At 52.0% G+C, this 15,960-nt stretch overlaps 1 protein-coding gene across 1 annotated transcript; it reads right to left on the bottom strand.

Moving 5' to 3' along the window:
- Window positions 1-1,565: 1,565 nt before the first annotated feature.
- rimkla (ribosomal modification protein rimK-like family member A) lies at window positions 1,566-15,947 on the bottom strand (the record flags this gene model as incomplete). Its single annotated transcript, XM_084435797.1, has 5 exons — window positions 1,566-2,098; window positions 3,140-3,343; window positions 4,740-4,826; window positions 8,872-9,105; window positions 15,785-15,947. The coding sequence occupies 5 exons, from the start codon at window positions 15,945-15,947 to the stop codon at window positions 1,566-1,568; spliced, it is 1,221 nt and encodes a 406-aa protein (XP_084291923.1).
- Window positions 15,948-15,960: the final 13 nt, after the last annotated feature.

The following is a 15,960-nucleotide window of genomic DNA, read 5'->3' as shown; positions in this document are numbered from 1 at the left end:
AATTATATCAACTACAGTCTAGTCAGCGTGAAGATTTCTATTTCATTATGAAAAAACACGCTCAACCTATGTCCTATCTTATCTAAAAGGGAGGGAAAGCTTCTGAAATCGAGGCTCGTTTAACGCCCCGAAGATGCTGGCTGATATGTATGCTATACAGGACTAGTTTATTATATGGCAGTGAGAAGTTAGTCTGTTCTGAGGTATACTATGTTCGTAGATGTAGTGACAGCGTTCATACGGTTTCTCACTGCTCCTCCCTCCCAAGTACTGTATGTTGTATCCAGCATGCAATCATCTGTTCATCATAAAGTGCATTTTTCAAATGAGAAAACAAAAACAAAAAAAAACAAACAGCATCTCTCAGGTGATAATAGACCAACTGAAAAATGCTGTTTGTTGTACTCGGAAAATACTAGCAACTAAAACATGAAATTTTAAAAAATGAGCACCTGTTGTGCTCAATTATGTTTCTCTAAAGAATCTACTGGTCAACTGGGATTGACTTTATCTTACATTGCTGGATGCGCTGTTCATTCCTAAGAGAGCAAGTTATGCCACTATGCAATAGACTGACGGCCAAGCCTAAAAACTGTTTAAAATTACACTACAACGCATGTTCCGATGGGACTGACCTCCACCCTGCATGTTGCCCTTGTAACCCCGTTCTCTTTTCTGCTACATCTCATAGACATTGACAGGCAGTCCGTCTCCTCATCCGTTTATATCACCTCTTCTGTTCATGCAGAAAACCACTTGCAAACACTTCACGTCACCTCCAGTCAACCAAGCCTGGCTATGTGTCCTCAGTAACCGCGATCTCGTCGGCCGTGTGCCGGCGTGTGGGCGGCTCCCAGAAAACACGCTTGGGGGTCAACTAACCAACTCACCCTCACAAAGCAATAGGAAAAGAACAAAGGCTAGGAATCGCCAAATTCTGCCAGCGAGCAAACGTTCTGGGTCCCACTTCTGCCACCATGCTGCAGTGTGTAAACTAACGTTGGGGGGCAGGGGGGGGGTGTTCGGGGGGGAGAGGAGAGGAGTCAGGGGAGCAGCCTCAGATCTCTGTGTTTACGGGGGGCGGGGTTAGTATGAGAAGGCGCGTGCGTCTACATTTGTTGGTACAGGTATGTCAGTATTCATCTGTGGTCATGGCATCGTTTGTGTGTCGTTTGTTGGTTTTGTTTGTTTCTTCAGCTCATGCTTTTGCATGTAACATCCTGCCTATGTTACGCGTATGCTTGTGTCTGTCTGTGTAACAGGAATGTCCGTTGTCGTGTGTGTGTGGGCTTGTGTCTGTCCGTAACAGGAATGTCCGTTGCAGTGTGTGTGTGGGGGGGGGGGGCTTGTGTCTGTCTGTGTAACAGGAATGTCCGTTGCAGTGTGTGTGTGTGTGTGTGTGTGTGTGTGTGTGTGGGCTCGTGTCTGTCTGTAACAGGAATGTCCATTGCAGTGTGTGTGTGTGTGTGTGTGGGCTTGTGTCTGTCTGTGTAACAGGAATGTCCGTTGCAGTGTGTGTGTGTACTGCGTGTGTGTGTGTGTGTGTGAGCATGGCCGTGCCCAGCTCACTCAGTCAATAGTTTGATCTCGTTGGCGAGGAGGGTGTTGAAGTTGTAGGCGGGGTCGGGGAGCCCCGGCAGGTCCGGGAGGGCGGGGTCCGGCGCTTGGCGCGGGGAGGACTCGGCCAGCTCCGGGTCGCTCTCGGAGGACGTGGAGCCCACGCTCATGTTGCAGATGGCCTCGGGCAGCACGCCACCACCGCCGATGCCGCCGACACCCACTCCAGGCGGCACGCAGACCTCGGGCTCGCTGCTGGTCTCGCTGGCGCTGGACACCACGGAGAGCAGCGACATCTTGCGCGTGAGGCGGCTGGGCAGCAGCGAGAGGGCGTAGTCGGCCACGATGCCCGCCACGTCCATGCCGGTCGCCTGGTCGAAGGCGATGAAGCCCACGTTGGCGTTGGCCTCGCACACCACGAACGAGCCGTCGTTCAGCTGCAGCAGGTCGATGCCGCACACGTCCATGCCCAGGATGTTGGACACCTGCACCGCCAGCTGCTTGCCCTGCTCGCTCAGCGGACACATCATGCCCACGCCACCTGCGGGGAGAGGGAGGGAGGGGTGGAGGGGTCAGCACACTCAAAACATAGTCAACGATGACAGTGACGGTTTCAAAGCCTGCGTTTTGATTTAACGAAATTTTGACGATTTGACTTCCTTTCCGGCTTCTGACGGAAAGATGCGGAGAGCCGTGACACCATCAAAGCCGTGGGACACGCTATCATCATCATCGTCCAAAGCAAGGGTATGCCGGACATTTTAAAGGGATGGATGGACGATGAGAAGATTAGAAGCTCTGGCCAACTGTTTCCTCTTGGCCGATCAGTGACACGGTAGAGCCACCAAAATATTTGTCTTTCCGGAGCGGGAGATAACGGTGGAGAGGACCAGGCAAACACACACCGAACGTCAGTCAGCGCGACTTAACGAACGCTCCGCTGGAGTGAGACGCCATGTGACACCTGTCATTTAACAGCGGGACCGATGGCCCCGAAATGTCACGGCGCATGAGTGCGTTCGCTGGCATCAAACTGCAGACGTTACGACGGAGTCTAATGTCCCTAACGTCGGGCTCACACTACAGGATTTCTGGGCCGATTTGTCCCCGATTCACCCCACGAGACAATCGGGGGAGAAATCTGGTCTGGAACGTTGGTCGGTACCGATGTACTGTTAATGTAATGTGAGGGGTTTACAGATCCGATCTTAAACCTCCCGATCGGCTCGCAGACGCATCGGGGCGGGACAGATAATATCAAACATGTCTGATATTTAAGATTACAACGTCGCTACTTTACAAGCGAGAGAGTGGTTCGTTGTTCCCTCGGGCGCGATGATATCCTGTAGTGTGCGATGACCCGGATATTTACTCATCTTATGTGCATGTTTGAGATTCTGGAGAAGAACATCTGTTAAGATTCTCATTATATGCGTGATGCAACTAGTTTTCAAAATCTAGGGTTTTAAATATCCCGTAGTGTGAGCCCGGGTTAGGGTTGGGGTTAGGTGAGGTCGTGGGGGGACGGGCCGTGTCCATTCCCGGGTCCCGGCGCCCGCGGGGGTACCCCGCGCCGTCTTACCCAGGGAGCAGTTGCTCTGCATGCGTCCGTCGGTGGAGCAGCGCAGCATGGAGCCGATGACGCGGCCGCCCACCAGCACCACGCGGACGTCGCGCCCGTGCGACTCCTTCACGTACTCCTGGAACAGGTAGGGGGCGTCGTGGCGGATCAGGTGGCTCAGGTCCGACAGGTGGTGCTTGTCCCTGGCCAGGAACACCGCCTTACCTGGGGGGGGGGGGGGGAGGGAGGGAGGGAGGGAGGGAGGGAGGGAGGGAGGGAGGGAAGGAGGGAGAGAGAGAGAGAGAGAACGAGGGGAGAGGGGGGGTTGGGTTTGAAAGAGAGAGAGAGACTTTCAGTCCCGCTCGTTCGCAGGACTTTAAAAACAGAGCGGTCTACGGTCTAAAACGGTCTAAAGCACGCGCGGTTCGAGCCTCCGCCTCGCCAACAACCGCGCGAGCCGACGCGCCCGTTCGCCGCGGCAATTAAAAGTCGAGTCATCTCCCCTCTAACGTCCGTCACGCAGCGACGGGGAGCGGTCCGTTGCGCAACGCTAGTCTGGACGGCGAGTGCTTCTCGCACAGGCCAGAGAGAATGCCAGGGCCCGTCTTTTAATTAGCACCGCGTCCGTCCTCGTGGCACGTCCTCTGACCCCTGCGCTGTCTGAAGCCACCGCCGCGCACTTAAAAGACCAGGGAGAGGACCATGTGAGTACAGGGCGTGTGTGGACGTTCGGTCTAAATAAAGAGGCCGTGTCTGTGGCCGCGATTGGACGGAATGGTTGCCATGACAGCGACACAGGCTACAACCGGTCTGATGAGGGCTCCACCCCCCTCACAGAAGTCATGAGTCAAACCAAACTCCTAGGCCAAAGCTTCTGTACCACAACATAGGAAGAATCAAAACGTTATTATATTATTATAAAAGAATTACGTTCTTTAATCCGTTCATGCATTATTATAAACGAATTACATGCTTTAATCCGTTCAAGCATATGATGTAATGCTGCTAAAGCGGCCCTAAATATTGGGTCGTACAAGACTGAAACATAGGTTATGAATCTTATTGAATGCAAAAATCTTATTGAATGCTGAAAAATCTTAATTGCTGCAACTTGAATCCCCTTGTTTTGATCTGAGTGTCACCACAGTTAATTGCACTTTTGCAATCGCGTTTACACTATCAGACAAAATAATCGCAATTACAAATGTTATAATTGTGCAGCCCTAGTTGAGGCCTCTACAAAGTATCCCGAATAATCCCCTCACAAATCCGACAGTCATAGCAAGCCCTGAAAACGCCAGCACCACTGGAGAACGAACAAACGCAGGGTCGCGGAGGCAAACCACTTTGATAGTTAACGAGAACAAGACTACAAGACGTTCTCCGTCCTCTCCTGGCCACGCGGCCCCCATAATCACTTAGCACTCCGTGGCTGAATTCCTGACCGAGGGGTGGACCGAGCTGCAACCGGAGACGTGCGGATGCCGATCGGCGGAGGACAGCCCGGGGGGGGAGGAGGGGGGGGGGGCACGTGTCTGGGCGGACCGCGGGCTCTGGTTTGACCGCCGGAGAGGCCCGGTCGGCGCGATGTGACAGATGGGTTGCGGCCGGGCGCACTGACCTCTGTGGCCGCGCGCGTTCTTCACCACCACCGGGTACCCCAGCGGCTCCGCCTCGTCGATCATCTTGCGGAAGTTCTCGTGGCCCCCTGCGGAAGCACAAACACAGACGGCGTTAGGGATCGGGGGCCGGCGGGGGGAACCCGCAGCCTCGGTGGCGCCCGTCGTCTCACGATGCTACTTCCGCTGGTCATGGGTCGGATTCAGAAAGGGGAAGTGAGGAAGGACTGTGAAAGTGCTCTGGGTGTAGTGCGCCGTGTGTACTCTTTTAAGCATTGTAAACTGGACCTATATATACTATATACTACTAAATACTATATATATACTAAATAAATCCCCTTAGTTATTTTAGACCATTTCACCTAACGTTCATATTCAAAGAAATAATCCCAGTTTACAGTGCAGTTTACTAGAACCATGAACTCGTTGCCCTAGTGACTGAAAGATCCACGGGTTCCACTGAAAGGGTCTAAAGGTATTATCAGATATTATCAGATATTTCTATCCAGATATCTGGTGATGCTCAACATCCTCAAAACACAGACCTACAACATCTGTGACACCTGTGACCCCCTGCTGACACCGACACATTACACACACACGCATGATCTGGCCGGACAAATCTGCTTCTGTTCACCCCGTCTGGGACCGTAATGTGTGGCAAATGTTGGAACTCCTTTCAATTTGCTCTCGCTCTCCCTCCCTCTCTCTCCACCCCTACCCCCCTCCCTCTCTCTCTACCCCCCTCCCTCTCTCTCTACCCCCGTCTTTCCCTCCCTACCCCCCCCTCCCTCTCTCTCTACCCCCCTCTTTTCTTAACTCTTTCTCCGTGCGTCTGTTCGTCTGGTCTGGCTCTTAGACAGGAGGACCAGATGTGAGCTGCCTTGCAGATGCCTTTTCCAAAAAGCACACGTCCGCAGAGACGAGACGAGGGAGGAGCAGAGACGAGAGAGGAGGAGGAGGAGGAGCAGAGACGAGAGAGGAGGAGGAGCAGAGACAAGAGAGGAGGAGCAGAGACGATGGAGAAGGAGGAGGAGCAGAGACGAGGAAGGAGCAGAGACGAGAGAGGAGAAGGAGGAGCAGAGACGAGACGAGAGAGGAGGAGAGACGAGGGAGGAGGAGGAGCAGAGACGAGGGAGGAGGAGGCGCAGAGACGAGACAAGGGAGGAGGAGGAGCAGAGACGAGGGAGGAGGAGGAGGAGCAGAGACGAGGGAGGAGGAGGAGGAGCAGAGACGAGACAGGAGGAGGAGGAGAGACGAGAGAGGAGGAGGAGCAGAGACAAGACGAGACGAGAGAGGAGGAGGAGCACAGCAAATGTCAGCCTGAGCCCCGACCACGTCACGGCTTTCTGAGAGGGGAGAGGAGGGGAGGGGAGAGGAGAGGGGGGGAGGGAGAGAGAGGGATGCAGCAGGGAGGGGAGGGGGGGATTCTTTTATTCTCAAAGTCATGAGAGAGAGAGAGAGAGAGAGAGAGAGAGAGAGAGAGAGAGAGAGAGAGAGAGAGAGAGAGAGAGGGAGGGAGAGGGAGAGAGAGAGAGAGAGAGAGGGGAGGGGCTGGTTGCATAAGCACTTCAGCCAGCCTCTGTGCGCCGCCTGGTCCTCAGTGCTCAGAGGAGAGTGGAATTTGGGACACAGATTTCCCCCTCCCCTCTCTCTCTCTCTCTCCCTCCCCTCTCTCTCTCTCTCTCCCTCCCTCCCCCTCTCCTCTCCAAAACAACACACACACCATTGGATTTCACAGTGGCGCACAAAAACAATAATACACCGTGGTGCCCGTCGACTCTCGTCCCGTCTTAACGACAAAACAAAAACAGTGTGTGGCGTGTCGGCTCTCTGCGGTCGGCAGGCTGCCCGGTGCACGCCGCTGGTGCCGGATTCCTCCATGACCCGTTTCAGCCAAACTAGACTTACAGTCTGAGATTCAGGGGAATTGTGACGAATGGAAAAAATGTGAGCGAGCGAGAGAGAGAGAGAGGGGGGGGAGAGAGAGAGGGAGGGGGAGAGAAAGAGAGGGGGGGAGAGAGAGAGAAAGAGAGAAAGAGGGGGGAGGGAGGGAGAGAGAGTGAGAGGGGGGGGGGAGAGAGGGGGAGAGAGAGAGAAAGAGAGGGGGAGAGAGAGAGAGAGAGAGAGAGAGAGAGGGGGAGAGAGAGAGAACATCCCGAGAGGCTTGGATGAAAAGGAGACGTGTGTTTCGATGTAAACAGCGCTAATCCTATACGGCCTGGTGTGGTGGGGCTTTGACGGGAGAGATCTCGACTGGCAGTAAATTGTCGTCAGAATGTGACAGCGGCGAAGAAGCGCGTGGAATGCGGCCAGAAAACCCGAAACAGACAGCGTGCTCTGGCTGGCGAACGATCAACATGGTGTTTTTTTTTCCAAAGCCTTGTGCATGCCGTCCCAGACGTTATAGGCAGTCATTGCAGCTTGTTAATGCCACGTTAAGTGATTTTTGATTAAGGCAATATACTGGGGATTAAATGGCAACTGCCCAACTCATCCATAGGCCCGAGTATTCAGAATGTATATAGCCTAATGAAAACAGTGGGTAGCTTGTGGCTGTTGATATAAGCATTAATGCATTTCCGCCGAGGGTCTTCGGGAGACGGCATGTGAAGGAGTCTGTTATCCGGTCCTGCTACCAAAACCACTTCAAAACACCTCGTACACACTCCTTACGTACACACGCCGGCACAGTACCAAACCCGAGAGGGAGGGGAGGGCACTTTGCCCCCTGGAAGACGACGAGTCCAATCATCAGTCGGAGACTCTTAAGTCGACTGAGACTCGTTTTTTTTGTCTCCACTGTCGAGATGCGCTGGTGGGCTAAGACCACCTGTGATTTCTATATGACAGGCCAATCATCCATTTTAGACCTAGGCTATTACCGTAGCTATTTGTTGTGCGGTAAAAGGAGACTTTTCACTCAAGACTGAGGGAACCCCTCTCCCCTCCACTGTGCGCCTAGCCTACTATGCGCCAGCAATCACAAAGAAATCATTTCTCAAAACGGAACACCACGACACAAAACTGCTTTCCTAGACCAATCTTCTTGTATTAACTAAGATGTCCGCTGGAAAAATGGAATGGAATCATTTCCCCATAGACAGATTGAGCTCTAATGCCTCAGTGGCAGCCAAAACATTTCCTTGTTGACTGCATGAGCCTATTCATGCACGCTTTGAAAGGCGCAGTTGAGGAGACTATCGTGAAATCGCCCAGCCGTGGGCGATGGGAAACAGTGCATAAAAACATGGGGGCATCCAAAGTAGATGGACAAAGTGGGCTAGACGATTCCATGTTTAGCAAGAAAAAAACAGTCGTCTTTTATTGTGCCGGCTGCGAGTTTGAGTTTAAAGTTTGACAGCTGTGCCGGCTTCCGCGGTCTCCCCTCAGAAGAAAACACAACGAGGAAGAACGAATCATCAAATCTCTGGTTTGAACCGGCGAATCTGATTCGACTCACACGATTCAGAGTCGGGTACAGCCCTGCTCTTATCACCAAGGACCTGAAAAGATCTCACATACTCGCTGTTGGGCAGCATCCAGTTAGGTGCTACACGGTGCGGCTGTAACTACCTCAAGCCTTTACATCATCTCAAACACTTTGATAATCAGGGTTTCTCTACAGCATGGGCTCCCAAACTCCATCAATGTGGGCATCCCTTCTGAAAACAGTGACACACCCGCGCCCCCCCCCCCCACCCAACCCCCCAAATTTGTACATTTTGCAAGGCAGCGTTAGCTAGCCCATAACGTTACACGGCTAAGTTAGCTCGGTGGCACCTGTTGCTAGTTAACGTTATGACGTTTTCGCACAATACATTCATGCCTGCGGGGGGAGGCTCTCTCTGCAATATCCACACATTTAGTATACATCTCTCCCATTATTTATTTCGATCTTCTGACCTTTAAAAATCACATTTCATTCATAAAAACCATAGACATTTTAAAACATGTTTTTCCTTTCTTTTTTTCTAACCATCCCTCCACGCCTCCCCTGAATTTCTTTGTGGCCCCCCAGGGGAGGCCCCCCCTCGCTGTTTGGGAACCCATGCTCTACAGCTAGTCTCAGAGTCATCTCTCGGCACCGAAAACAGAAACCCAGCGAAACGTCGCGGGCCGACGCGAGCTCACCGTAGGAGTAGGTGTCGGGGAGAGGCACCCCGTGCCCAGCCAGCTCCTGGAAGGTCCAGAACTTGTTGACGCAGTTGAGGATGGCCTGGGGCCGGTTGACCACCCGGCACCCCATCTTCTCCAGGTGGCGCAGGACGGTGATGTCGCTGTCCGACTGCACCCAGGGCGTGGGCACGCGCACCACCGCCACCTGCGGGTAGGACGTCACCACCTCCTTCTGCTCCACGCGCAGACCTGGGCCACCGGAGAGAGAGGGGGTAGGGGGGGGGGATGGATGGAGGGAGAGAAAAGAGAAATGTTGACGTTGCGATTGGCAGAATGTGTGACGTGGAGAGAAAGTGGGGATATATTTCTCAAATATTTTCCATGTTAAAAAGCCAAAGGGCTTAAATCAAAGTTCCCGATCACCAAACTGAGCCATTAACTGACCAATCCCCCGTCTGCCACACCTAGAGTCCATCCGTCCATTTCTACAGGTCACGTAAACACGTCGTCTAGTTGGGAGTGGCTACTGTGTGTTTGTGTCCACGTGCCCCAATCGATATCAAGCTTCCCTTTGTGGGGGGTGGGGAGGTGAGAGTGGGCGAGTCCGCTCCACGGAGGCACGGACCCAGGTCCAGATCCAGAGCTGCCCTGCTGGAGTTAAATCCTTCATTTGGACCCCGGCCTCGCCCCCGTTATGCTCATTCAAGGCCCCGCCCACGTTCACATGCTCCCCCGTGGCACTGCCAACTGCTCTGGCTCCGGTCCGCATGGGCCTAGGCCCGGGCTAGCCGTCTCCCGAGGAAGGCTCCGATATCGCTCGTAGTTTCGAGAGCTCACAAACGCAGCGTTCTCTCTTGATGTACGACACAAACCACGGCCTGAGGGAGATGACTGAGTTGAAGCACATCTCAGGGACTCCCACGCGTTGTGAGTAAGGGCACACGCACACAAACATGGAGGCTAAGAGACGGCTAATCTAGGCTGTTTGCTGGAAGGTTCTTCGGATCATTTCCGAGGCCTCCGAGCAGAAACGGCTGCGCGTTTCCAGTGTATGGAGGCTATTATCAGAGTAGTATGTTAAAATATTAAGCATACGGCGCTTGGCGTGCTGATGCAAACTCGAGGTTAGCCCCTCTCAGATTCTGGTCCGGTGATTTACAGTCTGTTGACCAGCCATTTTGGTCCAGGGTAATGCCAGTGTTGCACATAATGGTGGCACGGGAAGACGGCATACAAAGAGGAGGCAGCATAGCATGAAGAAAGGATGAGGAAAAAGGAGAGTGTGTGTTTGTGCACGGTTAGGGTTTGAGCTAGGGGCTGTGGAGCCAACAGCTCAGCAGGAGAGACAGATGGGGTGATGATGGGATGCGGAGGGAGGGAGGGAGGGAGTGAGTGAGGGAGGAGGAGGGAGGGAGGAGAGGGGCTGTCACTGACGCAGCACTCTTCGCTCTGCCACTCCGTGACCCGCTTTTCAGCCATCTTAAGATCTCCGGGCTCGCGGATGTGACAGAGCAGACCGCGGGGATCAGCGGCGGCGTGGGGGGGAGGGGGGTTTCGGCGGCCGGGGGAACGCACGCACACGCTCGCCGGGGACGGGTGGGATGTGGTGTGGGGTGGTCCCGCGGAGATGTTCCGGCACGTCTCGCTACTAACGGGAGCGAGACGCCGCGGTCTCGTGGCCCAAACGATGTGCGGAGATGAAAGACAAAACACATAGAAGGGAGGACAATAGGAGGACTGAAGGAGGGGAAGAACAGTTGAGGATATGGAGGGGTGGGTGGGGGGGGTCAGAGGAGTATAAAGCATTTGTTTAGGGGGGACAGCCCTGCCTGTTACCCCCCCCCCTCCTCCCTCTGCTCTCCTCGGTATTCAACCGGAGGACTCGCTTTCCCCTGCTCCATTCACTACACAGCTCAGATTGTGCGGCCATTGAGCGAGACCGCGGGGCCGCCGTCCTCGCTACAGTGACAGTGGGAGCGTCCGGGGACGCGGGCCAAGCCTGCTGACAGACGGCATTCACTGTTCCCGCCGCTCGTCTCCCGTCTCCAAGGGAACCGGACCCAGCGAATGGCGTGCCCATGAATCCCCTCATTCATCGGGTGTTTCCTACAGTACTGTCTGTCGTCGTCGTCACGCGATCGACTTAAAAACGGTGAAGACGCCATCGTAACCTATTCAGCACTGTCACAATAAATAGTAAATAAGTTAGCGTTTATTTAGGTCACTCGTAGACCTAGCGGTCCCATTATGACACAGTAGGCCTTGTGTGCTCTACTGGTAGATGAGCCGTGTGTGTGTGTGTGTTATTTTCGTTCTGCCTGACGGGGCCAACACGCCTCGTAACTGCTGAGTGGGGGACTCCCGTCCCACGCTGGCATTCTGTGCATTCCGGCCTGACGTCACGGTACGACGGTCGAGCCCATCGCGCGCTGTGCCAACGCAGGCTTGGCAGCCCGTGCCCGTCCTGGACCAAGCCTCGGCCTCCAGGCCCACGCCAAGCGGGCATCGGGCCGGCCGGGCGGGCAGCGCTTTCCTCTAGAGACGGCGGCCTGGGGGGGGGGGGGGGCGACAATGGTTGGGGGGGGGGATTGTCTACTAGCGATGGGCATTCAACTAGTACCGTCATGTGCCTAGGCTGCAACGCATGGGCCCGGGGCTGCACACTGACAGACAGACACAGAGGGCAGGAAAAAACCACTAGGGCTTTTCTTTTCGCCGCCTAGATGAATGAATTGTGTCGCACGCTCACGCGAGGGCCGGTTAACACGCGCGGGAGACATGCCGGACCGTGACGAGGCGCGTGACTGGCAGGGACACGCCCTTGCCAGCTGTGATTTCCAGATGTAATCCGATACTTCTCCGTGCTCGGTCTTCATCGCGTGCGCGGATAACGCAAAGCCGTCTGCCTTACCCAGGATTAAGGTTTGTAAAACCCACATCTTTGAAGGAAGAAAAAAACACAACATCTGCTTTTTCACACATACAAGATATTAGGCTACCTACATTTGCAGGGAAGACAGACTCAGGAATGGGGGCGTGAAATGTGATCTCTTTATCAAGCAGTCACTTTACTTTCCCCCACAGTGCTATCGATATCTAGTGGCTCTTGTGTAGCTGAAGATACAGCACAGTCAGCTGCCGTGTGGGAGCAGAGCATGTCAACAAGCAGGCCGCTGGCCTGGGGAGAGAGAGAGAGAGAGGGGAGCAGAATCCTGAGTCAAGGGGAGGCGGCCACGGTCGTCTGTGGCTTGTGTCTATGAAACGCGCCGTGCAAATCAAGTTTGATTTGATTCGATTCTGATGCGAGAGCGAAAGTGCGAAAAAGAGGAAGAAAGTGTAAGCGCCGAGCGAGGAGGAGGGCGCCAGGCGACGGCGAACGGTACGCCGGGTAGATTTCTCCTAATGTGCTGCTGACTAGTCAAACAAGGAAAGGGAGACAGGCGTATAATGTCCCTGATTTTCATGGCACAGAGCCCGAGTAAATAACAATACCTCGGGCGTCTACGCACCAAACCTAGCGCCATCGTTGTTCCGCATCAAGCTTGGTGAGCCTGGTGCCAAACTTTTTGGTATTAAAAATGTTAATCAAAAGGGACTGCTAAAGACAGAGGACTGCTAAAGACAGAATTCCCTTAGCTGTGTCTGATCCTGTAGAGGACTGAGATGCTGAAATGAGTTATTAAATGTTTTAAAGAAACCTAAAATGCCCTGTTGGCCTTTTCCTATCCCCAGCCATGTACAGCAACTAAGCCAGTTTGATAAAACCATCAATATGCAAATGCTCATGTCCCCATCACTTGAGAGCATGCAAATGAGTTTTCGTGACACAGCTCACTGCACAGGAGGCCATCAGAAACTACCGGCAGGTTACATTTGCTGAACACTGGTGAAATGTCCCCTCTATCATTTGAACTGATACATACTGAACACAAGTACGCAGGCGTTCTCATGCTCAACTCATGAAGAGGTTCCGGTGATGCTGTTTCTGACTATGAAATCTCTTCAGGTGAGAATCTATCGTTGTCTAAATACAGCCTGATGTGGAGAAAAGTGACTCTCTCAAATTTAATAATAAAAAGGCAGTGAATGATAATTGATTTCACTTCTAGTTGGCTTCTAAAACTAGCCTACATCTAGCCTTCAGACAAGGGAGTGTCTATACACCATTTGCCTACTCACACAGGTCCACTGTCTTTCTCTTTACCATTTCTGAAGTGGATGCATTCATACACACATCATTAAATTGACAGCTTACATGTGCTGGGACAAAAAACGGATCTTGTTTCATGTGTACTTGAGTAATCCGTTTTGGCCCTACGTGACTTGCCAGTATTGGGCTACAACCTGACTATACTGACTCACTGGCCTGGCACACAGATTAAGATTATGGGACTAGCAAACCCCACTCATGTCCTTTGCTAGTGTAGCCTAATTGACACATGACCGGTGGAAAACGAGTGTCTTCTTGAGCGTAGCACATTGTTCCTGTACTCGGTTACATTCAATAACGTGAAGGCATTACATTTAGCGTCGATGAGTGAAAAGTGTATCTGTCGCAATGCACAAGGATGGCCGAAGAATCCAACATCGCTTCACATCCTGTGACTATCCTGCCATTTGAGCACATATGCATCATGGGATGTGAAATTCCTCCACTTGATCACTGGGTTTGGCCCCTTACGTGAGTGTCCATCTTTGGCATTTCCAACACGATGGTGTGTGTGCAGTGCACATGTCTAGTCACTGGAGCATGGGACACCCATTAACTTCCTCTGTAAAGTATTACCATCCACCACATTCTTTCTGGCCATGCAAGCCCAGTAATGTAGCCCTATATTACATAAGAATGAATCTAGGTATGATATGCTATTGTAAGAAGGCCTACATTGATTGATATATTTGATTAAAGTGGCATGCATCAAAAAGCCCAGCCCATATGGTCTTACAAGACACTATTCAAAAGAAATATAACAACCAAAGTAAGCAACAGAAGCAAGAGAAAGACAGTACGCCTACAGCTACAAGTAAAGGTAAGTAGGGTACAAAAAACAATCTTTATTACGTTCTGTGAGCTCTCAGAGCCTTGCCGTGGTCAAACTGACCTTTGACTGTTGATCTGTGATGTCTACAGACCATATGGCCATCCGGGGTCAGTAGGGATTATAGGCTAAGTCACAGCCCTGCTTCAGTTGTTGGTGGGTCTGGCCTACAGGTCTAGACATCTGTCTACCTGACTAGCAATCAACAATCAGCCTAGATAGCCATTTCAACAATTACCCCTTGCGGATAAAGTAATTATCGATCTGTCTATCTGTCTGTCTATCTATCTATCTGTCTATCTGTCTGTCTGTCTATCTATCTGTCTGTCTGTCTGCCAATACCATCTCCTCTTCTTCATCCCTCTCCTGTCTTCCCTCATGTTATGAAAACTATGTCTGAAAATTTAATTATACACTCTATGTGGGTGCCTGGCTTGTACTGGCAAAGGGCATGGGTCATTTACAGTTATTAACCTTTTATTTGGAATTCATAGGGATAATAAATGCCATGATGATGAAAAACGCCAACCTATATTTTTAAGTGTTTTTGAGAATATTCCAAGTCCATATAGACGATCATAGAAAACCCTGGGTTTATAAATTACAGCACTCCTTGTTTTGAACAATATGAGATTAGGTTGAATGAGACTGAGTTGAGGTTACGCGGGGTTGTAGGTCCAAGCCCATGTGAGGAAATTAGTGTTCTGGATTCGGAAGGACGTACTGATCTCACTTCCAGGTGTCAATGAGACAACTTACTTCACCGCCTACAGAGATCCCACCCGCCTCCTAATACCAACACATACAATGCATTAATTGGGACCCTGTTGCCAGGGCCCCCACCCCCCTCTGTCTCATTGAGTGAAATGGCCCCCAGCTCACATCTCACCACGAAATTCCATGTCCCCTGCCTACAGTGACACTAGTCACAGGATTTCATCTCAAAAAGACTAATTAAAGTTACATAGAAAACCACTACCATGACATAATGCCCATTGGCCTTGTATCGAACACTGGGAAATTAAAAATGATAATATAGGACTGTGAGAAATGTTTGATGCGCTTGTCAAAAAGTGCTAACCCTCATAACATTTCTACATATAAGAGGGGATGACTGTGAGGCCATGCTGACAACAAATAATCGAGCACATTAGCTAAGTTTAATTGAATCATTTATGTAGAATAAGAACTTCCTTCTGCGACGTCAACATGCCCCAACAACGTCATGGCGCTGCCCGTCCATCGAGCCCTGCAGGCTACCCATCCCTCCATGCCCGTCCATCGAGCCCTGCAGGCTACCCATCCCTCCATGCCCGTCCATCGAGCCCTGCAGGCTACCCATCCCTCCATGCCCGTCCATCCAGCCCTGCAGCTACCCATCCTTCCATGCCTCGGATGGAATAACGTTAGCTAGCGCATTCCACTCTATTTCTTACTGCATTTGCACACTGCACAGTGTCCCATGTGTAGCCAACTTGAAAACTCACAGTATTCCGTGCCTCGTCACAGTATTTCGTCTATCAAGAACCATCATATCCCTCCGCACTCGGAATCCCTGACTACCGGACTAGAGGCGTTCTCCGGTCTGAAAACTAGGTTAGGCGGTCACCATCCCCGCTAGCTCGCTAGTTAGTTAGCCCGCGGCTGGGACCAGCTAACGTTATGCTAACAGGCTAGCTAGCATCAATGGAGCCAAACAATGCCCGCGTTACCGTTAGCAAGCAACAGTGGCTAGCTAGTAGCTAGCTACCCAATACATGGTATATTACCGTTACACCGTATTCACCTCCATCGATGTCCCCTATTCGAAATAAATAATTTACCGTACAATGTGATTTTAAATATACAACAGTGACTAACTTTCGATGCCGGTTTACAGTGATACTTACCCAACTGTCCCTCGCTGATGGTAAGCACGATTTGGTCCATGAGAAGAGAGCGGAATTCAACATCTTCTTCGGCGCAGCGCTGTTTGAGTGCACGGAGGATCTGAACCTGGGGATACTCCTGGCTGATGCGCCGGTCGGTCACAAACCAAACCCGAGAACACATCTTTCTATCGGAC

This window comes from Borostomias antarcticus (genome assembly GCF_949987555.1).
Source record: "Borostomias antarcticus genome assembly, chromosome: 3".
NCBI classification, from domain to species: Eukaryota; Metazoa; Chordata; class Actinopteri; order Stomiiformes; family Stomiidae; genus Borostomias; species Borostomias antarcticus.
This window is presented reverse-complemented; position numbering and strand designations above follow the sequence as displayed.